At 42.1% G+C, this 26,514-nt stretch overlaps 1 protein-coding gene across 1 annotated transcript in view; it reads right to left on the bottom strand.

Moving 5' to 3' along the window:
• Positions 1 to 1,283: 1,283 nt before the first annotated feature.
• elk1 (ETS transcription factor ELK1) overlaps positions 1,284 to 26,514 on the bottom strand; it is a 32,392-nt gene continuing 7,161 nt past the window's right edge. The window contains exons 2-11 of the mRNA XM_085344370.1: positions 19,440 to 19,648; positions 19,163 to 19,348; positions 18,894 to 19,067; positions 17,824 to 17,970; positions 16,751 to 17,173; positions 16,514 to 16,664; positions 16,223 to 16,371; positions 14,433 to 14,516; positions 12,642 to 12,743; positions 1,284 to 6,915 (exon numbers count right to left, since the gene is read on the bottom strand). Coding sequence (XP_085200496.1) covers positions 6,817 to 6,915; positions 12,642 to 12,743; positions 14,433 to 14,516; positions 16,223 to 16,371; positions 16,514 to 16,664; positions 16,751 to 17,173; positions 17,824 to 17,970; positions 18,894 to 19,067; positions 19,163 to 19,348; positions 19,440 to 19,648 — 1,724 coding nt within the window. The 3' untranslated portion in view covers positions 1,284 to 6,816. The remainder of the gene's footprint in view (positions 6,916 to 12,641; positions 12,744 to 14,432; positions 14,517 to 16,222; positions 16,372 to 16,513; positions 16,665 to 16,750; positions 17,174 to 17,823; positions 17,971 to 18,893; positions 19,068 to 19,162; positions 19,349 to 19,439; positions 19,649 to 26,514) is intronic.

The following is a 26,514-nucleotide window of genomic DNA, read 5'->3' as shown; positions in this document are numbered from 1 at the left end:
TCTGAGGCTGAATTCAGAGGAGCTGATGAAGGATGGTTCCAGCTTGGATCAGGTAGAGAAAACTAGAACCTCTATCTTGAATCAGATTTTTTGTTCCTTTTTAAACTTCACATTGTAAAAAAAATTAAGTAGTAAAGAAAGATGTTTCAGGTATTTAACGAGTTGCAGAATAACCTCAGTGAAGGTGGAAACACTGAATACGAGCTTCACTCAGTCCCTGACGCTCCAGCTGTGTGTGTGTGTGTGTGCGCGTGTGTGCTTGCACAGCTATCTTTGTGGGAACCAAATAGAGGGTCAACCTTGTGAGGACCCACCTTTGAAAGGTTGGGTAGTCGGGCTTTTCCTCTCATCTATGAACCATCTGTCCAAATCCAGAGCGCCCCTGTCCTCAGCCTGAACCTCACTGCAGACACTGCACTGCTCTTAGCTCAACCAACCTTGAACCTAAAAGCTTAGATACTTGATACTTGCTGCCATTACATTTGACTGTAAACAAAGACACATTTTTCCATTAAAAATAATCCAAAAAGTGCCAACAGCACACACAAGACAGGTCCAGTTCTACGACTAGCAGAGGGGAACATCTGTCAAATCAAAACAAATTACATTTTTCACAATAATATTTTGTAGGGTGCAAATAGGGCTGGGCCATATTATACCGTTCACGGTAATACCGGTATAATATTAGGCAACGATAGGAAAATGAAATATCGCGATAGAATGGGAGTAAAACGCGCATGCGCAGTGCCTTTGTTTTCATACGCACATGGCCGATTGTTGAGTGAAACAGATGAACCAGAATTGGTTTGTAAAAATGGTGCAACTTCAGTGATGTGGAACTGGTTTGGTGTTTGTCCGTCAGATACACGACAAAGCACATTTCTTTGCAGAACATGCAAGCGGCCGTCGTTATTGTCGTATTTGTCGGACTAAGATGCTCTTAAATCTGGGAGTAATCTGGGTCCTAAACTCCGTATGCTTCAGGTCAAACAACACTGCAGCATCACTGAGCGTTAAAAACTGTCTAAATTCTTTCATCTTTAATAAAACGATCAGCATTGCTGCTTTACCAGGTGTAACTATAAAGTTTAACTTCCAGGCATCCATGAAAACAAAAGTTATTACATTTAACGGAGTTAGAAGTTAGCAGGAAGCTAGCGGAAGTTAGCTCGCTAGTTTTGCTAGTTACCTAAGCATGATATAGCATGTTCTGACTGAGAGATTTCTGAAAAAAATCAAACGTACAGCTCTGCTATCACTTCCAACATAAATGAAGACAGGAAACTAAACAGCAGTGACGTTTGTAGGGTTACTGAAGTTGGGCTAGCTGGTATATAATGATGTGCTATGTGATCGCTAGCGACACAGCTATGTTAGCATAACATAAACAGTGAAGCTGGAGGACCAACACTAACACTTTTCCACTTATAAAAGTTAACGTGAAGGTTCTTCATGGTTAGAGACAAATGCAATCGCATGGCAGGATGCTGTAAACGGACCAAACTTCAGTCAGGAGAACAACTGAGATAATCCATCCACAATACGAGGTTAGTCATTAATATACTGCAACAACATGGGAATAGAGCAGCTGCCAGAGAATTCAACATTAATGAATGAATGGTACAGAAGTGGAGGAAGCAAGAAGAATGAGTTTAATCAAGTTTGATTTATCTGACTGCTTTGTTTCGCTTAATGTGCCTTATAATCCCGTGCACCTTATGGTCCGAAAAATGCGTACTGCACACTGCAGTTTAATGTTGCAAAGCACCTCTTTTTAACTTCAGTGGATATTATACATGGTTATGCTCAGTATATGTCAGCCCATTTCTACTGGAAATGCCTTTTGGTTAAACTTTCAGCAAGGAATTTGCATTTGCACTGTTACATTTTTATAAAGCTTTAATGTACATAAAAACCAGCTTCTTGTTTAAGTGAAAATAAATGGAAGGTTGTCTTTTTGCGCTAGTAATGTTGTGGAGTTGTATTTTGTCTCGCATCAATTATATCGTCGGTTATATCGTTATCGCAAATTTTCAAATATATATCGTGATAAATATTTTTGGCCATATCGCCCTGCTCTAGGTGCAAAGACCATTTTACCTAAGTTGGACATTTGAACATGAGTCAATAGTGACTGACTCACTTTGGCCATTAGTGGAAGTGCAGAAAAGTGCAGCTCCTGCTGCGCTTCAACGCCTGCCTAAATTTCTCCAACTTGTCTGTTGAACTTTAAACACTGTTGGAGCAAAGCAACTTCCGCTTTCTTGCCTTTTTCTGAACCGGTCTGCAACCCAAAGCATAGTATTGTACAGAAGAAATATGGATGACTGTGCATTTCTTTTGGCAGCCCTTCCCATAGAGACTACCACCAGTGGGCCCACCTTTGCCACCAAAAATCTCTTAGCTCAGTTAGTGCAGTATTTTCTTTCCCCCATCATACTTTTCAAGTAGAAACAGGTAGTTACAGATTTGGTAATGACACCATGCTGCTGGTAAAAAGCACAGCAGTGATGCTGCAGTAATTTGTGGCGTGGTCGGCACAGCAGTGCACCCTAAACTGTAATCTTAAGAGAAATGTCACTGAAATATCGAAACGTAATGTTATGAATTTGGAGAAAGGGGTAATTCAAATATGAACACAAGTTTTCGTTAACTTCTGTTTTCTTGGAGCATGTTCTGCACCTTCTGGGTATCTATGCCCGAGCTTCCTCCTCACCCTTGATGCAAACGTGGGAGATGATCTTATTTATGTGATAAAGACGTGTAAGTGCGCAACGAGCCAGAGCGCAAGATGTGCCAGCAGTAGCAACATCACAGCGAGTAACTGAGCAAAGCTTGAGTTAGCATGGACGGACCGACCCCTCCAATGAATCCTCACAAAGATTGCATTGTGCGTGTGTGTGTGTGTCTGCAGCCTTGGCGTCACACACAGAAGCATAGAAACACGTTAACAGCTCCAGCAGCAACAACGATAACAACAGCAATGACAACAGCAACCTGCAGGGCGGCAACAGTCGGGTCAGTTTACCGTGGCAACCACAGCTAGCATTAGAAATAACACGAACAACAACAACAACATCAACAGTCTGGGTTTTTTTTTTTTTTTTTTTTTTTAGAGGAACATGAGTCAGTGTCTGTCTACAATTTTGGGGGAAACAAACAAACAAACAAAACAAAACTTTTTTTTTTGTCTCTGCAGGTTTTCGATGTTGCCACAAGTTCCCGTCAAACACGCTTTAAAAATCACATGTTCGTGTAAATCAAGCGAAACTACAGGTCATCGGAGAGAACCAAGTATCCAGTCTGATCTGCTCGGCTCGACTCTGTTTCAGTTGTTTTCTATTATAATACAACCGCATCAGTGTCCTTGGGGTTGCTGTGGCAACACCGCCAAAATTCCTGTGATGTCATTCGTATGCGCCACAACACAACAGTGGAGGATATCGAAGCGCTGGTATACCTGCTGCCAAACCGATGCCAAGTGTCTGCACCTCATCACCGGATCACGGTGTTGGTTTGTGTGGAGCCACTTTCCCTCACTGCCGGATTTCAAAAATGGCGGTTTGGAATTTTGTAAAGGACTTGCTCTCATGACACATCGAGGGACGCCACTGACTGGCCCATCTGCTGCATGCTGTCTGTTGACATGCAGTCACATTTTAGGACCATTCAGAACCCCAATGGAGCAGGTACCAGGTACTACCACCTAATGGGAAACCCTGAAAACCGAGCCGAGCAGGTATTAGTGGAAAAGGTCCGTAAACAAAACTAAAGACTGCACAAAATCCAACTAATCATTGTTCTAATGCATGAAGCCTCCTAGTTGTTTGTAAATCATGTACAGTAAAACTCATATGCTTCATAGCCGATGCTGAGAGAACAAAACATACGACCGCATGTCTCACAACCTAAAATTATCAAACTTTACCAGCAAGGATTTAAAAAATGTTTAAAACTGATAATCTGATACTTTGTTCTGCAGAGTTTTGATCTTTTAAAGTTCTTAAGTGGATAAAAATCACTGCGGTGCCCTGAAGATTAGAGGATGCTCATCTTTGAATAATCTCAAATCCAACTGTAAGAACTGACGGGACAACATTTAACACAGTTATGTTTAATCGTTAATCAGGTTTCAGTTCAATTTTAGTTTGTTTGAGTTTAGTTTTTAAATCAATGAAAGTGTTTAGTGTTAGTTGTTAGTTTTTAAAGGTTTCATTTCTTCCTTTTTCATTCAAATTTATTTTATTTAATTTAATTGGAATTAAATCAAAAAGAGTCTACGGGGTTGAAGAGAAAACCCCAACAATCAGCTGATCCCCTGTGTGCAACACAGAGGGCAGAAAGAACTTCTTTTTCTTTTTAAACATGAAGAGATCTCCAGAAGCACCAGGCTGAGGGAGGGGCAGACGTATACGTCACCCGAGAATCAAGAAAGAAAATGTTGCGATCTGCAGCAGGGAGTGAAGAGGTGGGAGAGGAGAAGGAACTCTCAGTGCATCATGGGAAGTCCTCCAGCAGGCTGAGCCTACAGCAGCAAAGCTGAGAGAGTCTGAAAGTGGAGATTAGCCTGAACACCGAAGGCTGTGCCTCTCACTCTAAATTTTAGAAACTCAGTAAACAGAAGTAAGCCAGCAGTCTGAGAGTAAGGTGTTGTGATGGGATTACATGGTACTACGAGGTCGTTGACATTTGATGTGGTCAGATTATTTATGACCTCGAGGAGTTTAAGTTCAACTCTGAGAGCAAATTTTACCAAACTGACAAAGACTAAAGTTAGAGCCAGTTCCTGTGTATTTGTATTTTATCTGAAAGTTTAGTTTTTATTTAAATTTCAGAGAACTAAATTTTTTTCACACACAGATAAACAGATAAATCAGCCCCTGCCATCAAGGATGTCTTCAGAGATCCAATTAAATACGCGTTTAAGCCATAAAGGAAAAAAAACATTTTCTTAGTCATCTTGTTCCAAGGTTGACACTAAAGACCATCTGATGCTTTTCTAATGCCTTTTTAATTTTGAAATGTTGTGCTGATGTTTGTACAAAATGAGGACGTAGACTTTGACTTGGATGTTGGAGAATTTATGTTTTTTATGGTTTTTGGTGCTTTATTAAACACAAATTGATCAAATTATTTGAAATGTTTCAATCATAAGCCCCGGTATGACAGAGTGTCATTAAACTCGGTCCTTTGTTGTTGGTTTTTGCACGGAAAAAGCTTTCAATATATTAAAGGCTATCCTACACTCTCAGTGAAAGGAGAATAAATGCGACTCTTTCAACTTGTGGCAACATGACTGCAGATTTGTTCCAAGGCTTTTGGAACAAAACATTTATTTTTCAGAGCTGCTCAAATAAAATCTCTGGAATGACTGCTGAGATTCAAACAATAAGCAGTTGTTAATAAGTAACGCAAACTCATCTATCACTGTTTTAAAAACCAAAGGAATGTGACTCTGTCCTCGGTAAAACCTTTAAATCAAGTCTGACAGACACTTCAGTTCAGTTTGGACATTAAACTCTGTGAGAAAATATACAATCTGTCACATTTAGACACTTTTATAGAGAAAGAACTTGGCTTTGAAAAACCTCAGGTCCACCGTCATCTTCATCCTTTGTGATTGGTCAGTTCGAAATGCTGCTGAGGAGTCCACTCGAAACAAAACAAACAATAAACAACCAAAAACAAAAAAAACAGGCCATGCAGAACCAGAGAAAGGCGTGACCTTTAAAATCGGCCAGTAAGAGCAAAGCAACAACCCTTAAATGGCTCTGAAAGTCATTTCTGACGAAATCCAGCAGAAGGTGAGTTTATAAAATGTCAGTGTTGGTGCTGAAATTAAATTCCAACTGGGAGAGAGTCGCCTGGTAGCTTAAAAAATGAGGGAAAAAAAGATGAGACTGTTTTAAAAACAGTCAAGAACCTTTAAGGAATCTGCAGAGAAAGGTGCATTGAAAACAAGACAGAAATAAATAACCTCGAATTTAAAAAACAAAAGATCCCATCAGAAAAAATGTGAGATTATGAGGAACTGCAGATCCTTTTACACACAAACATGTGAACGTTCCCTCCTTCCAGTCCGCGATCAGTTACTCCCAGAAAACGTCAAGTCAAATCTTCTGTTTAGTAAAAACTCAAATAAGAGACGGCTCCAGCTTTTCTCCGGTTCCCCTCCGTCACACACTGAAGAAACCGTTTGAAAACAGACATTTGTTTGCTGTCAGTTTTCAGTAAGCAGACCGGCTATAAAAGCCATCTTCAAGGTTAAGCTGTTTTATTTGACAACAGTCACGTCAGAGCACTTTTGCATCGCAAGGTAAAGACCTCACAATATTATAGAAAGAAATCCAACGACAGGTTTAAAAAACACCAGTAGAAAAAGAGAAAAACATCCCTCCGTCTTCTCGTGGCCTTTAGTTGCCGTTTATGTCCTCGTGTCGGGTCCAAGTCGAGAGAAGCATCTGGTTCTCTCGAAACCCCGCTGTCATAGTGTTTGAGTACAAAGCTATGAAAGAAACAGGAAGGTGGAAGGAGGACAAAGCGCAGATTCCCACCTGTTGGAAAGTGTAAGAATCAGCGGAGGGTCTGACTGATCCTCGGCTGTGAACGCGTCCACCAGTGAAAGGCCCACACAAACCATGACACCTACCCAAAAAGAGTCAGCCGATGCAGCCTAAACTTCTCATGGCGTCGGGTTTTTAGTGATGCATTTCAGAGTCAGTGCAGATCCGGCTTTTCCTCCGACCCTCCAGGAGTTGAGGAGATCATTGGGCGAGGTTGTGCCCGGTGAAGAGCTGCTTCAGGCGGGCGGGGAGCTCAGGGCTTCTGGGGCCCCGGGGAGAGGACCACGGGGGTGGAGAGGCCGTCGACGCTCAGAGCCGGGATGTGGATCTGATTACTGCCGTTAGAGGGAAACTGAGAAGAGACAGAAAGAGACACTGAAGATGAAAACTTGACGTTTTATTTTGAAGGAATGTTAGAAAATATCCTGCCAACTTGGTAAAAATCAGCTGTTTTTCAGCTTCACTTTCTTTTTTGTCTTTCTGTAGAACATGATGCACACTGATGAGGTTTATGAATTATTTTTCTTCCTCAGTAGCCAATTTACCGATTCTAGGACATTTAAGGCATTTTTAAGCAAACTGAGCCCGTCGCTTCTGAACACTTTAAGGTTTGCACATTGACGGAAGAATGTGTAACTGATTCCTTTTTATGCCTGCATGCCATTTTATCTGTAAACACAAACGCTTTGAATAAAGTTTTGATGTTAACAATCCATTAAAATTTGGTTCTGCAGTCTTTTATTTATTTATTGAAAACCGCCTCAACTTAGAAACCATGATTCTTACAAGTGTGGTGTGTGTTAAAGTAACATATTAAAATTTAAAGTATCATGTCACATTTGACCTCTGACCTCACACATCTGGGTTTCTTTCAAGTTGACCTATAAATATTTTATATCTTTAAAATATAGTCAAGAAAACGAGAATGAGCTGCCTAGTTAGAAATAAACTGTAGCATAATGTTACATCATAAGTTGGTGTTATTCATGCTGCTCTTAAACAATGTTTGCATACAAAATACAAACACTATTCCCTTAAAAGTAAATCGTGCCCAGAGACTGAGGTGTCTTGGTGGAGATTTGCGATCTTGCAGTGTATCTCGTCTCATTACGTTTTTCCAAGAATAACACATCACACAATGACTCAAATTAAACACTTTGTCTTCAGATTAAAGGTCGAACATTTGAGTCTCTGGAGAAAAGTACTTGAAATGGTTAAACTATATAAAAGCAAAACTCCCAAACAGTGTCTGTAAACTCTGTAAAGTCCCACTGGGCACGTGATGGAAGCTGAAAAAATATTCTGACACTTCATTTACTTAAAATACAGACATAACCCTGAGAAACCCAGGACTCAGGGGTACTTACTATGATTTAAGCCTGCCTGGTTTACCTGTTCTTTACTTACATTTTTAATGTAGTACTCATAATCTCAGGCCTCAAGGGTTACCTGTACCTCTGCCTGCTCTAAAACTGCACACTTTGCCCTTGTACACTGGTCTGTCTTGATAAAGAGGCAACCTGTTTAAATAACAGATATTTATTTATAGTCTCACTAGATCACTGAGGTCTGGTGAGCACATGGTGGAAAATCTTTCATATTTGAACATTTCCGCTCGGACACAGAACGCTTAAAAACTCTCCTTTTGGTTTCTTCACACTTGTAGCCCAAATCCTCATCTTACAATGTAAAAAACCAGCTGAACACTTTTTCCGTTACTGAAGAGTTAAAATGGGTTAAAACACAGCTTTTTCTAGCAGGTCATGAAAGATGTTACTGAGAAGCTGCAGGGTTTTCACAGCCTGCAGTTTTTAGCTGCACCACAAGGAGGCGACAAAGTATCACAGCGTCACGATACAAACAGCAGAGAAAACTTAACACCTTTGTTTCAGAACACAGGACGAAATGACTTAATGATACTAGTTATAGACAAATAAATGCTTAAACTACCCAACTGTGCACACAGGCATGCAAACATTAAAAAATATTTAACGTTTGAAGCTTTTCCCTCTTCTTTTTAAAACATTTTTTGGCCTAGATCCTCGCACCGCCCATCCTTCCTGCCTCCAACACATCAGCTTCAAGCGCTCCCTGTTCAACGGCTGTCTAATATAACCCACATCCTGACAGGTCCCATTGTAACGAGATAATGTGCAGTGTATTTTAGTGCATTATAATCATTATTACGACTCCGTCAGAGAGAAGACTCAGAATGTGCTGTTGTTTATGCACTGAGTGAACTGAACCTTTAATAACAGATAACAGACGGACTTCAAGCTGGGCCAGAAACCTGCAGACACACAAACCAGCTCTGTGTATTCTCGTTCATCTATCAATGTGGGGACTTGTGTGTATCTTAGATCATGCGAGGACGCCCCTCCTCACTTTGATTGAGACCTTCAGGTTTAAAGGGTTTACACCTGGATTTAGGATTCATGTTTAGAACTATATTCAGATTAAGGCTGACGTCAATACGAGTCCTCACATAGTATATGTGTGTGTTTGCGTGTGTGTATGTGTGTGCGTGCAGGCACCCTGGATCAGATTCAGGTACCCGCAGTGCACAGTAGCCGTGTGTGTGTGTGTGTGTGCTTGTGGTAGAGGAGCTTGTGTCCTGAAAACCAGTTTTTATACTTTGGTGATTCTGTGATGATGCTTTCCTCTTCAATGCCAAATAAGTAAAGATAAGGGCCTCCCATCAATGATGGTCATCCATAAATCGTCTTCTAATTTCACTACATAAAGCCAGTGTGGCCGGACACCATGCTACAGAGTCTCCACTGAACATATGACTGATGCTACGCTGATGCTTCATCGTGTCATTTTATCGCTCAGTAAATTGAAGGCGAGTCAGTTTTCATGAGCGAGCGACAGTTGTTGCTTCATACAGTTGACTTACTCGTTCTGAAAGTGTGTTAACGCACAGACTCCCATGTTAAAATGCACAACTTTACAGCATTAAAAGGCATGTTTACAGCCTGGTGCAAAATCCCTTTTGGGCCTCTATGAATATTTTCCACCTTCATAACAACTGAACAGGCAGTGAATGCATCACAGTGTGGGACCTGCTCAGTGCAGACGTCCATCAACACTTCCCAGAGAACCACCGGCTGCACATTGCCCTCCCTGGAGGACATCTCCAGATCTTGGTGTCTCAGCGGGGCGAGGAAAATAATTTAAGACCCTTTTCACCTTGGACATCTAACTGTTCAACCTCCTGCCCTGCAGCACAGGTGCACCAAGCGCCGGGTAAAACAAACTCAGTTTTTTCCCTTGAGCTATCACAAATTTGAGCTCGTATAAATAAACAAAACAAATGATTATTTAGCAACTAATGTGAAGTTCAACAGTGAATGGTGAATCCTTAATATGTGTGTGTGTCTTCTTTATAGCAGCCTTTATTCTTTACATAGTTTTATAAGCTTTCATTGTTTTCTCTCATTTTTCTACTTCAATGTTTTTGCACTGTACAGAATATTTCACCAAATCTTGGATATGTCTTATGTACAATGGCGATAAAGGCTTTCTACAGGGAGTGCAGAATTATTAGGCAAATGAGTATTTTGTCCACATCATCCTCTTCATGCATGTTGTCTTACTCCAAGCTGTATAGGCTCGAAAGCCTACTACCAATTAAGCATATTAGGTGATGTGCATCTCTGTAATGAGAAGGGGTGTGGTCTAATGACATCAACACCCTATATCAGGTGTGCATAATTATTAGGCAACGTCCTTTCCTTTGGCAAAATGGGTCAAAAGAAGGACTTGACAGGCTCAGAAAAGTCAAAAATAGTGAGATATCTTGCAGAGGGATGCAGCAGTCTCAAAATTGCAAAGCTTCTGAAGCGTGATCATCGAACAATCAAGCGTTTCATTCAAAATAGTCAACAGGGTCGCAAGAAGCGTGTGGAAAAACCAAGGCGCAAAATAACTGCCCATGAACTGAGAAAAGTCAAGCGTGCAGCTGCCAAGATGCCACTTTCCACCAGTTTGGCCATATTTCAGAGCTGCAACATCACTGGAGTGCCCAAAAGCACAAGGTGCAATACTCAGAGACATGGCCAAGGTAAGAAAGGCTGAAAGACGACCACCACTGAACAAGACACACAAGCTGAAACGTCAAGACTGGGCCAAGAAATATCTCAAGACTGGTTTTTCTAAGGTTTTATGGACTGATGAAATGAGAGTGAGTCTTGATGGGCCAGATGGATGGGCCCGTGGCTGGATTGGTAAAGGGCAGAGAGCTCCAGTCCGACTCAGACGCCAGCAAGGTGGAGGTGGAGTACTGGTTTGGGCTGGTATCATCAAAGATGAGCTTGTGGGGCCTTTTCGGGTTGAGGATGGAGTCAAGCTTAACTCCCAGTCCTACTGCCAGTTTCTGGAAGACACCTTCTTCAAGCAGTGGTACAGGAAGAAGTCTGCATCCTTCAAGAAAAACATGATTTTCATGCAGGACAATGCTCCATCACACGCGTCCAAGTACTCCACAGCGTGGCTGGCAAGAAAGGGTATAAAAGAAGAAAAACTAATGACATGGCCTCCTTGTTCACCTGATCTGAACCCCATTGAGAACCTGTGGTCCATCATCAAATGTGAGATTTACAAGGAGGGAAAACAGTACACCTCTCTGAACAGTGTCTGGGAGGCTGTGGTTGCTGCTGCACGCAATGTTGATGGTGAACAGATCAAAACACTGACAGAATCCATGGATGGCAGGCTTTTGAGTGTCCTTGCAAAGAAAGGTGGCTATATTGGTCGCTGATTTGTTTTTGTTTTGTTTTTGAATGTCAGAAATGTATATTTGTGAATGTGGAGATGTTATATTGGTTTCACTGGTAAAAATAAATAATTGAAATGGGTATATATTTGTTTTTTGTTAAGTTGCCTAATAATTATGCACAGTAATAGTCACCTGCACACACAGATATCCCCCTAAAATAGCTCAAACTAAAAACAAACTAAAAACTACTTCCAAAAACATTCAGCTTTGATATTAATGAGTTTTTTTTGCTTCATTGAGAACATGGTTGTTGTTCAATAATAACATTATTCCTCAAAAATACAACTTGCCTAATAATTCTGCACTCCCTGTATTCTACAGTACGGCTCCTGCAAGAAGTTTGTGGTTCTGTTTTGTTGCACTAATTAGCCGGTGTCTGTGTGTGATGCACCCATACAGTCTGTAGCTGCAGCTTGCTGCAGAACCCAAAACCAAAGGGTGACATGATGGTGGCTACGTCCATCTTTTATACAGTTTATGCTTTTAACCACTCATTTCTACGCCGGGCTGTGAAAACACAGCCTTGGGGAAATAAGAGAATTTTTCTGCTTTTATGTTTATATTTGTTTAAAACTTGGCTGCAGAAAAATATTTCGGTGAAAATTTATTTAATGACAAACTCAACAGAAAACATGCACACAGAGATAAAGGGACGATAATGATGACAGACGGCCTCTAAAATGATCTTTTCAGCGCAGACTGAGACATGAATTGTTGCAGAAGGAATGAAGCGGATCACCACAGGTAGTAGGATTTCACTTCTGGTGTAAATGAGCATCTAAGTGTCTAAACTTCCCAACTAACAGCTGCTGATGTATTGAACGTGAACCAGTGTGCATGACGGCGTGCGTGAAGCGACAAGCAGAACTGCAAACTTGCTGCACAAACGTGTGAATTTTCTGTGAAACTGAAGCTGTGGTTTCATTTACCAAACCTGCATACAGACAAAGACCAAAGCATTATGTGGCTGTAAGGTAAGGTTCAGTGTGAGCTCTGCAAATGAACAACCGACAGATTATATTTTAAAAGACGAGTATCTTATTCTGAGAACCAGCTCTGAACACTTTTTTCTTTCAGTTTTCACCACAAACTTCACCTGCAGACTGATTCTTTTCTCTTTCACCAAAACAATATTGTCTTTTAGTTCCTGCACATGTTTCCAGCTGATTAAAGGATTTTACTGTGAAGGAGTTTTGGTACTGAAGTGAATTTTGTCGCACTTGTTATCGTCCATTTGTTTGTGGATTTGTGTTTCAGGATGTTGGAACTGCATGCAGTGGGCTCAGTGTATTTATTACCTGGAAGGAAAGTTTAGCTGGCGATCGAGGAGCGATGGGACTGAGCGTGCTCCAGAAGTGGATGGTGGAGGGAAGAGGGCTGGGCGTCAACAGGACCGGAGTCTGGAAGGATAAATGGACAGAAACATCCAAGAGTGTTTGACAGGAACGAACATTTCAAGGAAAAACAATTGACAAATGATTCAACTTCCTGTGTGGACGTCCCAACCAGATTCAGTTCTGTTTACATCAACAAGTCAGAGTATCTAACAGTGAAATCCGTCTTTATTCCTTTCTGTGGAAGGAATGCAGGTTGTTCCTATCAGCCGCTCTACAAATGCAGATGACACATTTAAAGACAGAAAATGTTAAAAAAAAAAGAAAAAAAAGAAGAAGCTTTAATTCAAGAACTCCTGACACTGCAGAACAAATCAAAAACAGGAAGAATGACTCATCAAAACAAGCTTTAATATCAATGCAGCATTTCAGATGAAGGTTAACTGAACAATGGACTAAACCAGAGCTCAATCTGATCTCAGCCAGTTAAACTTAAACTTGAAAGTCTTCATATGTGCATATACTCTAAATTTGTTTTAGAGTGAACAAGAACAAGTTCTTAATGAAAATGTTTGAATTCAATGTACCATCCTTTTAGCTGATGGACAGGCTGAGATATTGGGAGAAAAACAGATCACAGAGGATTTATAAACACATACAAGACCTTCACATGTAATTAGGGACTGAAGAACAATATTTTGATTCACTTGTATTGAAAATGACTTTGAGGTCATTTCTAAAAACAACAACAACCAACAAGATGAAAAAAAATTATCATTTTATGAATAAAGTTATTTATGATTCAAACATGTTTCCCGAGACTTTGAACTTTGGGTACATTTCTGTTCCCGAACACTAAAATGCATGCTGCACGTTTGGCACCTCTATGCTAATTAGTTTTATTTATACAGCGCGAAATCACCACAACAGTCGCCTCAACGTGCTTTATATTGTAAGGTAGACCCTACAATAATACATACAGAGAAAAACCCAACAATCATACGACCACCTATGAGCAAGCGCTTTGGCGACAGTGGGAAGGAAAAACTCCCTTTTAACAGGAAGAAACCTCCAGCACAACCAGGCTCAGGGAGGGGCGGGGCCATCTGCTGCGACCGGTTGGGGTGAGAGAAGGAAGACAGGATAAAGACAAGCAGTGGAAGAGAGACAGAGGTTAATAATAACTTACAATTAAATGCAGAGAGGTGTATAAACACATAGTGAGTGAGAAAGGTGACTGAAGAAGAAACACTCAATGCATCATGGGAATCCCTGGCAGCCTACGTCTATTGCAGCATAACTAAGGAAGGATTCAGGGTCACCTGGTCCAGCCCTAACTTTATGCTTATAGTGTCTGTCTCCTGAATCCAAACTGGAAGCTGGTTCCATAGAAGAGGGGCCTGAAAACTGAAGGCTCTGCCTCTTGTTCTACTTTTAAATACTCTAGGAACAACAAGTAGGCCTGCAGAGCGAGAGCGAAGTTTTCTACACTAAACTCTCACAGTCTGCTGTGTGTTACGTGATTTGAAATAAAGATAATTTAAACAAACAGCTATAGACAAAACAACAGATAAGTGACGTTCCAGGGAATTCAAGGTCTGTGGTGCTGTAGAGGAAAGTGTTTCGTGTCAACTTGTTGTCAGCAGCAGCGATGCAAAGAGGATCGCTGCTAGAACGACACAATCCTCCAAGTTGCGAACAGACGCCTATATGAATAAAGACACGTGTGCCACACATAGACAAGCGAGTGTTTACCAGAGCGTGGGAGGTGATGACAGTCGGGGTGAGCGTGTTGGTCGCTGATCCAGGAGCCAATAAACTGTTAACTGCTGCATTCACCTGCAGAAGGAACAGGAAGCAACAGCACACGTTTACCTCTAAACACAGCACGATCATTCACTCATACACTTGCACATATACACAATATATATAAATCCCTATAATCCCATAGAAAATAAATAAAAATGTTAAAAGCTCTGATGTGTTTTTGGATTTTTATTTAATCTTGTGACTGCCAAGGCTCACACGGGGTTAGAGTTCAGGGTGAAAGCGCCTACACGCTGTGAGATTTCAGCAAACCTAACAGTCGATTAGAAGTGTGTCACAGAGCTAACAAACAGACTGCAGAATGATTAAACTTATGAATCATGGACTGTGGAGAAGATTTTTGTTTACGTGTCACATTCATCTTGGTGCGCTCATGATAAGGACTCGAGGACGCAGCACACAAAATATCTTCAGGGTTTTCCTGGATAAAAACATTTTTGGCAACCCGAAAACTTACACAGCTTTACTACAATATTCAAGACTTTAGAGCTCTTTAAAACGATCACCGAGGACTAAACTCTCTACTTAAATAATTTGTTTGTTAAACAACACGTTCTGGGCGTAGCAGGCCTGCTTTGTGTGGGCGTGTCCTATCGCTCCCTGACTCTGGTGCCATCCTTTCCTCCTGCAGAGTCAGCGCACAGACTCCACACAGCAAACGACACTCGAGTCCAAAAGCTGTGAAGAAGAGTCGGTCAGTGCCAGTGGGCAGGCTGGCAGTGTTGTTTCCTGCCGTGTGGAAAGGAGTGCATGTTCCGACTGTTTCATACTTTGTTAACAGCATCGACATCTTTCTGCTGATGTCGCTTTGCTTTTGACAGAAATAACTGCCCAGCTGTGTCCCTATTTAAGATCCTTTTAATAAAACCTAAATCAATAAAAGATATTTAAAGTGATTATTTATGCAGAAGTGGAAATATCTGGGTTTTTACAGAGTTAAAATGAGCCTCTGTGGGGGTGGCCACGGACTTCTGCATGACTGGCAATTAATTTTTGTTACTGTCTTAACAGTAGTCGCTGCATATTCCTGTTATTTGTTGTCATTTGTAGTAGATCCACTGCCACTTTAAAAATATGTATTACAATGTGTACAATAAAATATATATGGACTTTTACAATTGTTAGCAGGATATATGTTATAAATTTGTGGTTACACCTAATCTTGTTGTATTCTGAAGTTGTCTTATAGTCATTTACATTTGCAGTATGTGCTGCTGATGTTTAAAGAAAAGAAAACGAACACATCCAGAGCGGCTAAAAGCTTTAAGAGAAAAAGCTAAAAGCTTTTCGTCCTGGACGTTTTATTTAAGTGCTGTGAGACTCACATCACAGACTCAAAGGATTCTGGAAACTTCAATTTATCTGATAAATGTCTAACGTTCAAGTTGTTACATAGCACACATAGTGATGTTTCTCCATTTCACAACCAAAACCTGCATTTTTCCAATGTTAAAACATGACTATATGAGAAAATGTCTTTGAGGGATTCACAGCTAGATGATGAGCCTGGTATCAAAGCAGAGGTGAAAAGGTGACTGTAACTGTTTTGACCAGTCACTTATCCCGCCGGTTGCTATGACATTTGATTTTATGTCATAGCAACCCATAGCAGCCATAGTCTTCCTGACTTTCTGTTTTAAATATTTTTTTTATGTTTGTAAAGCACATCTGAACTTTTACATGTGATGTTTAGTAAAGTGACCAGCAGTGTTGCAGACCTTATCGAGGGAGAGGCCGGGGGGCAGGGAGGGAGAGGAGGGCAGCTCCAGGCCTCGTGGCTTCTTTTGTTTCGGAGGAACGGCGTCCGAGGATGAAGCTGCTGGAGAGGTCACCGGCAAGGACGTCGTCACCGGGGGGATGACTGGATCTGAAGGAAACAAATCGCAGGAATGAAATCTAATGAATTATGGGAATAGACATAAAAAGGCGGTCTCGGTGGGCTCCACCCAGAGAGGGAAGAAAAACCCTTTCGTCAATCAGGGAGATCATCTAAAATGCTTTCCTGTCACCTGTTAGCGTGTCCTGGCCCTCACCCTCTGTCCTCTCCTCCTCTGCTGGCTGCTGAACTCCAACCCCGGCATCAATGCAGGGCGGGGGCGGGCTTTCCACAATGGTGGGGGGAGGCTCTGGCTCTCCCGAGTCACAGATCAGCTGAGGAACCTGGATGGAAGAGCACAGGGCACCACCTTAGCACCATGTTTCTGTTAAACTTTTATTAAAAACCCAGAATTTCCTCCTCCTCTTACCTCCTCCACCCGTTTCCCATCCAGTGTCACCATCTCCAGCAGCTCCTGCTCTGACGGCAGATTCTCCTCCTTGATGACGATGGGTGGAGGACGGGCGGTGGGAGGAAGAGCGACAGAGGGAGGAGGAGCAGCAGTCGTCATCGGCACCTGTTGCTGCTGCTGATTGAGAGGTGGGTTGATAATAACGAACACAGGGGCAGGGTGAGACTGATGAGGAGCAGCATGCGGGTGGTGCGAGGGGAAGTTGGTGGGGTTGGTAAGCCCCCCACAATCCTCCTGCTGTGGGCCCTGTGTGCCCATTGAGACATGAGGAGGGGGGACGGGGCTCACCGTGCCCCCTCCGAGAGTGATGAGGGTGGACGGGTCCCCCATGTTGGTGAGATAAATCTGGGGAGGGTCGCTCAGCGGAGCAGCAGGAGGATTCTGGGAATGTCAACCAGAGACGAGAACGATGTTATTTTCCATCATATTTATAACGTTCCAGTGGTGGATGTTCATACTGAATACTGACAAAGGTGCAAATAATGACTTCAGTAGACGTACAAGTAACCCCTGTGAGTCAAAAACAGGCTTCGTTTAAAGTAGTTTTTTCTACTCTTGGATCTGTACGATGTCACTGAGAGCAGAGATATCTCATAAAGTCATCTAATGCTGGGCATGCACAGTGCGATTTTTGGCTCATTTTGAGCCGATTTTTTAGTCGTGCGACCGTTTTGGCGATCGGCCCGAATTTCGCCTTCATCGTGTATCGTGTAGTATACGTGAGGTAACGAGAAGCGATAAACACCTCACGACCAGCTCCCGATCATCAATCGTTTGGTCGTAAGAAAATCAAACCTGTTTGAAATCCTGTCGGCCGTCCTGAGGGCGTCACTGCAGCCTCTCACACTGCGCACACGCAAACACAGAAATGAAAGTGAAAAGACGGAGCAGCACGGCAGCGCAGCGGGTGATCTGGACACAAGCGATGGAGGCACAACTTGTAGGATGAGGCAAGCTCATCGCACAGTGTCTGTCCAGCTTTAGGTGTTCTCGGACAAGTAACCAAGTACCAGGCGTGACTTTTTACTGACCTGTGATTGGCCATTGGAGTTGGCTGGTATCTGTGGGCTGAGAGCCGGGGTCGGACAGGGAGACGTCTGAGTGACGATGACCTGGAGAACAGAGTCCGCAGCGCTCCCCACGGACGGAGAGGATTTAGACTCCGGTAACACACACACCTGAGGAGGAGGACACGCCAAAAAAGGCCTGGAGTTAGAGCAGCTGATTGCCACAAATAGTGCATGTGCACATGCGTGTGTTCGTCATATGGCACAGACATAGACATGGCACGGCAGCGCAAGGGTCAGGAAGAAAAGGTGTATTAGAGATCCATTTGAAAAATAGAAAAATAAATAAGAAAAAAAAGCGTTTAAAAAAAAGAAATAATACATTAACAGGAGAAAAAGCTAAATATTGCTTTTACTCCTAATCAACTTATAATGACTACGACCCTCAAGATGGGTGAAGTTAACGATAACAAGAAGAATACACTGATTTGACAAAGACTCTAACCAAATGTCATTGAAGACACAACCAGCCCCATCTATCTATGGGGCTCAAGCGCTGTGAGGCGATCGTGGCTCAAGAGTTGGCAGTTTGTCTTGTAATCGGAAGGTTGCCGGTTCGACCCCCTGCTCTCTCTGTCCTGGTCGTTGACTAAGTAAAGCGCTATACAAATACAGGCCATTTACCATCTATCTGTGCATAGACTGGCATTAGGAGCCCAACAAGATTAAATTTTCACTGCTTAAATGTACAAAGACAGTGATGTGAAAACAAGTGTCTAATATTTCCTATGAACAGCACCTCGTTTTTCTGTTCAATTTTGCTGTGATGTGACTCTGGATCAACTTCAGAAGCAGGTCACTTATTAACTGTGACTAGGTCCTCCTCTGGTAAAATAAATACGTTTGCAAAAAAAAAAAAAAAAAGCAAATCCTTTCACAACCTGCATAAATCACAGGAATTAAATAACAAAAAAATGTTAGCTGCACAACCTCAAGCAGTGTGAAACACAAAGTCCAGCAGCTGCGCTGAATTATTATTATTATTATTATGAAGTGCACAGAGGGGTCAGGGGGTAACATTTAACTCTTTTTACCTCTCTCGGTGTGCGATCAACTTTGGGGACAGGCTCTTGTTGCAGGAGGAGCTCTGATTTGATTGGCCGTGGATTGGGTGAGGCCTGCAGGGATTGGATGGTGAAGGTGGAGTAGAGGCCGGACTTCATGTAGTCGTTTCTGGAGCTCTTCTGGGAGCTGCTGGGTGACGAGCGCTGGTGATCCACGCAGACAGACGCAAAGAAAGAAAAAAAGCAATCAGCCAATTATTCATAACACCCTGTAGGAAACAAAGGAAGTGTGGACGTACCTGGGGCAAGCCCTTTGTCGGACAAGTTGGTGCCACGCCCCCAAGGCTTTTTGATTGGTTGTTTGAGTCGCTGACGTCCCTCCTCTGGCCCTCCTCTATACTGCGTATCCCATCGGGGAGGGAGGGGTCAGGCTGACTTACAAACTTATAGACAAACTTCTGGCCGCTCACCTTCTTTATGATATTCTGAAAGAGGGGGAAAAAATGGTGAGCCTGCCGACCTGGAGGTAACGTAGTACTCGTTTTGCTGCAGTAACAGTAGTATTATCAGCAGTACCTTGTCGTAGTAGTATCTCAGTGCCCGGCTCAGTTTGTCGTAGTTCATGTTGTGCTTGTTCTTGCGGAGCCCCCACAGGCGGGCCACTTCCTCGGCGTCTAGCAGCTTGAACTCGCCGTCCTCACTTGTCCAGGAGATCAGGTGACGCTGCCGCTGGTCCTCCAACAGATGAAGCAGGAACTGCCACAGCGTGATGGACGGGTCCATCGCTGAGGACACGGACAGACAGTTGAGGATTGTTTCAAAAATAAAGACCATGCTTATTATAGTCATTTATGGGCAGCTGAATAACCACTTAAATGCCACTTAAATCCAGCTATTAGTTATACTTTGGAAGAAAGGAGTTCTTTCACTGGCTGGCAGGAATAAATATTTAAGATTTCAAAATATTCTAAAAACACTTCAGCAACTGTATTTGAAGGAGACATGTGAGGCAAAACTTTGCTTTACATCTACACTCCCGGGCATTCCCAGGCGCGCCACACGCAAGCCTACAAAAACAAACAAACAAAAAAATAAAAATAATAAAAAAGACGAGGAGCACAAGTGTCACCGTCTGCACGGCTGCTACGCAGTCTGCTGCCCCCCGAACACCTTGTTGGCTCCGTCTGCATCCCAAGTGGAGGATGCAACCCAGAAGGAAACGGCGATCAATCCTGGGAGATGTGCTTTACATTCAAAACCATCTGCTACACTGGCTTCAACTCGCTTACAGATTAGCCAGCATATCACACCGCTCCTTTCTGTGCCCAATTTTTCATCTGTCAATTTTTGAAGAAGAATCATGTTTATTAAATCAATTACTTAAGACTGATTAAAATAATGGAGACTATGGTTTCCAGTCAGAAATCCAGCATAAAGCTCAGCGTAAAACTGCTGCAGGAAACCAAACAGGTCATCAGAGTAATGAATGACAGGTGAGAGCACAGGTGGGCCAGCTCACCTGAAACAAACATCAGTTTACGGTATAAAATCACAACAGAAAAATAATCTGCCACAGTTTTACGAGGAAATAATAAGTCATTTTAAAGCTGAAACTTGCTTAAAGCCTCGGAGTGTAATACTTTCTGACTGTCAGACACAATCACACAGTCAGGGGATTTAAGAGAATGAGTACTCTCCAGCAGAAGCCAGAGAGAGACTCCTCTGAGAAGGTCAACATTAAACAGATTACACAGAGGGAGATGCCTGTCAGCCATGGAAATGAACCTCATTACCATTGGCTGACCTGGTACACAACTAACCTATCGAACACCTTGGAAACCATCGCCATGGTGAGACCTTTCATCAATGGTAACCAAGGGTGAGGAGAGAAAAACAGAGCAATGAGGAGGGTTCACTGCTGACATCAGCTCACAGGCACTCAGTACAGCCACTGTGGTGTCAGCATGAATCTGACACACGGAGGACCAGGGATACTCGGAGGAGGATGTGAAGCCCTTATTAATGTTAATGATAACGCTGAAGATTATTATTGGTTTTTAGCAGTATTTACAGTTTGTTTACAGTTATTTGTTGTTGGCAGCAATAAAAAGCTGACCTCTATAGTGGGATGGTCACCGCTGTGAGAGAGGGATGTGATGTGGTCAGAGTGCGATAATATACATGTCCACATTTTGAAAGCAGGCGCAGTAGCTCATCTGGCCATCTTGATTCACAGGTTATTACGTGAAGTGACAAATGTGACCTTGACCTTCAGCACAATCACAGGATTCACAGAATCACCAATCAGCACACAGCGTGACCTGACCCTGGACGGGATAACCCACCCAAATATATTAAATATCTTAAATTTTTTTCTTGGATGTGTATTTTTTTATGCATCCAAGGGGACGCCACCATCCATGTTCAGCTTATCACTAGCTAATCCCCTCGCTCTTATTTTGAAAGTCCAGTTACTGCTAACTAGCTCTGACTCCTCTAGACTGGGCTCCATCTTCCCGAGCTTGCTGCGGTGCGTCACTGTGGAGCTGCACTCCAGTCCCAGAGTAAAGACTCTGCATTATGGTCTAATTTATTCTATACTGGACTATTAAAATATTTAAAGAGCAGAACCTTTAAATGAATATTTATCTAAATAAATAATTCGAGCAAATGTACATGAAACTTATTGCACCGTGCAAGTTAAAGACACTGATCCAACTTTTCCCAGTACTGAGCCAACACCCATGATAAAATGAATGATCTGTATCAATTACTATGAGGAGGTGGCTGGGATTCATTCTTTACACATACGGAAACATGTGGCTCCACTTAAACACAGATTTCCTAACTTTGTACAATAAAATGTGACAAACAAATGCATGAAAACTGAAAAGCATCCAAATGATCATAAGCTGTAAGCTTCTTCCATACTATGTGAGCCCTCCCTCCCAGCAACCCACAAACCACTGCTGGCATGCCACATAGTAAACAAAGAAGAACTGGATAAACCAGGTAATCAAGTTTGGGAGCGAGCATCAGATCCAAATCAAACACCGTTCCAGACTGTTACTGTTCGCTAGTGCAAGTGCACATAACTAGGCACAGTCAAACTCAATAAATCAGAACAAAAAGAATGTAAGTGAATGTGAAGAACTGCAGAGACGTCAACAGAAACAAGTTTTAACTAGCAGAGTAGAACGGTTTACTTTTTCTTTGAGAGGTTAAAAAAGGAAAAGCCTTTGCTCTTCAAACAACGCTATAGCTGCAGACAAAAGGGAAATAAAAGCACCACAAAAGCAGTACCTGGGTAAATACACTTTATTATCTTCCACCACTGCTGCTCAGTAATGATAGAGCAGAGGCTTCAGCAGAATTCTTGGTGTGCTGTTTACCTTGTGCAGGAACAGCAGAGCAAAACCGTGAACCTGATCTCTGCAGGAAAATTCACACAAACACATGACGACGATTACGCCAGATACAAGGGCGCTGCGCGAATTAATGAATGCAGCAGCTAATCTCTGCGCGCAGGTTTCAGCGTGGCACAGAGACGAGTCAGATTGCCCTCACACTGTGAGCTGACCATAACAACCACCGCCGCAGACGGTGGGAATCCCATTAGAAATTCTGGTTTCTGAAAAAGAAACTGCATCTGATGAGTTAAAAAATAAGAGCCGGAGCCGAGCGACTCGTGCACCTCTCTGCTGACAGTGCAGCGCATTTATTTAACCTTTATAAAAGCTTCTTCCTCCCCCCAGCTGCCTGATCTTCTGTTCCATCAATCCCTGTAAATAAATAATGTGAATGCTGTTTAAGCATTTCACATAACTAAAACCCTCTGCACTTTTTTGGCACTTAACTACTTCTGTATACTTTGTGCTACGGAAACCGTTCTTTTTATGAGTTTTATTTGTTGGTTTGAATGAAATGGAAAAATCTTCTAATCCTCTTTAAACCCACCCTACTTTGAAACGTAACTAGTTCCGCATACTTTGAGCTAGAGAAAAAACTTTAAACCGGTCCCAACACCATTAAGGTATTACTAGTTTTGTTATATCTTTTATGGTTTTCAAAAGCCCTGCATCATGGATGGATGGTTTTCAAACAGTGACATTTTAAAATTTATAAAAGAAAAACTAGAAACTTAGGCTACGTTCACACTGCAGGCGAAAGCGCATCAAATCCGATGTTTTTGACCCTATGCGACCCATATCCGATCATGGTGTGACAGTGTGAACGGCACAAATCCGATATTTTCAAATCCGATCTGGGTCACTTTCATATGTGGTACTGAATCCGATACATATCTGATGTTTTAGAAAGCAACTGCTGTTTGAATAGTCATGCCGCATTAAATCCGTCTTTTATGTCACCGACACAAGACAGACGCCAATTATCAGCACCGGAGAAGCGCCCGAGAAGACATCGCAAACGCTTCCTGGCCATCCAGTGAAACTGTTGGGAAGACAACGTTGGAGAAACGTGAACATTTTATTTGTACTGTATAATCTGCAGATTCTGACAGAAATCTGCAACTATCCTTTGAAGCACTGCTCCTCTAAAACAGCAATCATGATCATTATTAGGACAAATGTAAATAACAAAATAACTTTATAACTTAAAGCAAAATTGGGAAACGTAAAGTCCGAAACAAGTCTTTATATTAAGGGCCATCAGTCACACAATGCTGTTTTGGTCTGGGTCCAAACAGAGCGCGTTGTGTGTGACGTCTTCTTTTGCGCATGCGGGCTGCTTTGAGGGTTCACACTAGAGCGCGTTTGCTGTCACATTTTATTTGTAGTGTGAAGAAGCAGACAAAAAATCAGATTTGATCAAAAAAATCTGAATAGAGCACTAAGACCTGCAGAGTGAACGTAGCCTAAGACTCAGTTCTCAAACCGATTACAACATCTCACTCTGTGTATTTGCACGAGTCTGAGCTTCGGTGTAGGATTTTTGCGACAGCTGCAGATCAATGCTCCAAGTTACAAAAATGAAGAGGTGACTGACTGACCAACGCGCTACAAAGATTGTCTCTCACAACACAGGATGTGATGTGAAAATCGTCATGTGACACCTGAGACACAAAGGATGCAGTGAGCATAAAAATGACTTAAGGATGCAGACACAAGCTGCTCCTGAAAGGTGGATTTAAATTCAGCAGATTCAGACCAGTGACTGTATAAAAGACACTGATTCAGACTGATTGGCATAGAAACACAGAGGCAGGTGTGTATCACAGTGTGTGTGTGTCCTTATGTGCAAACATTGCTGTGTGGGGACATGCGTGTCCACATTTGTGTGATAGGGGTGTTTACAAACTGCCACCAATCAGAAACTGCCTGCTGAGCTAATTTCTGCTCTTTTTCTCTTGTACAGCATTTATTTCAGCACTTCTTCATTTTGATGATCTTCAGCTCCAGTTCTGCTCTTTTTTTGTTTTGAAAAAGGAATTTTCAGCAATTGAAGCTCAGTTTAGCTACTACTTGTTTTTATTTAGTGCATTTTCAGTTTTTGGTACCCTTGCTTTTTATACTTAAACTGGCTGATATTTTAGTAATCTTAATTCTACTACAGCCAAGATACTTGAGCAACTGAAAAACGAAATGCCAGAGTCAACATCAGTTGCAGCCGTAGTTTTATAATGAACACGTTCACAAGTTCAGAAAATAAACTATTACACATCTAGATGCCAGAGTGTTCACCGGTATGACAGCTTTGCTCTGTCTTAATCCATATTCTGAATACGCAGACTTTTCTGAAGTTCCCACAGAACAAATGCTGAGAGGAAAACAGAAAAACCCAAACACAGACTGAGTCGAACCACTGGTTTGTTCCCAGAAACCACGTCCTGTTGCACTGTGGTTTCTCTGCTTCCTGACATCAGTTTGTCAGTCAGATCTCAACATACTGTTCTGGTTACAGGGGAAAGTGTCTGGTTTTACTAAAGGAAACTAGTCTTCAATCAAACTTTGTCTGATTGTGCAGCTTAAAAATATAAAAGATTAATTTGTCAATGATTTATAATATCAAAGGAAATTAAACAATATTTTGTTACCTTTTGGTCGGATAAAAAGCCTGATTGATTAATGGATTTAAAATTGAAATCACGATTTAAAACAATGGCAGTTTAAGATACCTCTTTTTCTAACACTGTCGGCTTTTCTGAAAATCGTTTTGTGGCTAATTCCTCAATGCCAATTAAACAGGAATCCATTCTGACAGTAGCTCTGCATGACTCACAGTTCAAAACAACCTTCATAAATCTTATACTGAGCCGTGGTGCAGCCCCTCAGTTCTTCCCCTGACTGAAACAGGTCATTTTAGGTCGTCTCTCTAAGTCGAGATTCAGAGATGCCCCTGAAGTGCTTGTGGTTCGACAACCGATGAGCCAGAGCCGACAGACAGGCTGCTTTTAGGGATATTTGGACTGTGTCTGTAGCCCAGTTACTCAAATACTATATCACTGCTATTGATCTCTGTGTGGGTGAACAGTTGGCCACTTTCTGAGTTTTCACATCTCTTCTAAACCAGCCAAGTATGGCATAAAGTATGGAAACTGTGATGCCAAAAAAACAAAACAAGATAATAGAAATATGATTTAGTTTCATTAGAATATGTTCGTCATCTGTCATAGATAAAGGAAACAGTATATATTCCTGTATGAAATGCAATGGGGTAATAAATGACACCCACTTGGTCATTTTAGTCGCCTGATGATTAAGGCCATCTTAATCTTTAGACCTAAGAGTAGAAATAAACTCTCTGAAACTGGGTGTTTGGGCAGTCTGAAGCTCTTTTGGTGCACATATATGTCCTCGTATATACGCTGCCTTCATTATGTTGAAACTTTGACTGTGTTTAATATAATACAGCATTAATGCACTTCAATACGAGCTTTGACACCGATTCTATTTAAGAGGAAATGAAAAGAGTATCAGATAGCCCCTTCAAGAGCAGCAGGAAGGGGAGGAGTCAGAATATAACCTGCCAAGCAGGCAGGTTAGATTCGCAGATGCTCTGAACCTGGCAAGTGGCTCACAGTTTAAAATCAGCTCTTTTCTTGAACAGATAACCCAAAGATTCTCTTATTTCAGAGTCAACAAAGTCAAGAGGTGTCTGGAACATGGCAGTGAACATGTACTTTCCTCCAAAAACACAGACTGACACAGCAGATAAAGAACTGAAGACGAACATCCTGAAAGCTCAGAAGATACAAATCACCACTTCTGGTCAAAACTTTCAGAATAAAGTCAAAGCAAAAACAGGATGTTTGTGAGAGGGACCTTCAGCCTTGAAATGACGTGGAATCCAACCACACGATGGTCCCGATAGCACAGCTGACAGCGCTGTGACTCCTCATCAGCACGCATCATACCAGAAACATGTCACATCTCACAGCATCGCTCAACACACATCAGAATGAGTCAGTGTTGCCATGGCAGCAGGTGATATTACATCACAGACCTGACACTGTCTCCATGATAACAGTAGGCATCATGTCTGTGATAGGGCTGTGTTAATGACAGTTTTTACAGTGAAATTCAAGCAGACGCCACACTTCATAAACCACACAGGCCCAGAGCGCTTGGATCTTTACTGCAGTCTGTGCCCTAAACCTGCATTCGCTCTATTGGCCAGCAGGGGGCAAAAC

The sequence above is a fragment of the Diplotaxodon limnothrissa genome, linkage group LG20 (genome assembly GCF_057381915.1).
Source record: "Diplotaxodon limnothrissa isolate DT_005_m linkage group LG20, D_limnothrissa_male_GT1.1, whole genome shotgun sequence".
Classification (NCBI taxonomy): Eukaryota; Metazoa; Chordata; class Actinopteri; order Cichliformes; family Cichlidae; genus Diplotaxodon; species Diplotaxodon limnothrissa.
Note: the sequence above shows the minus strand (reverse complement) of the source record. Positions and strands in the feature narration are given on the sequence as shown.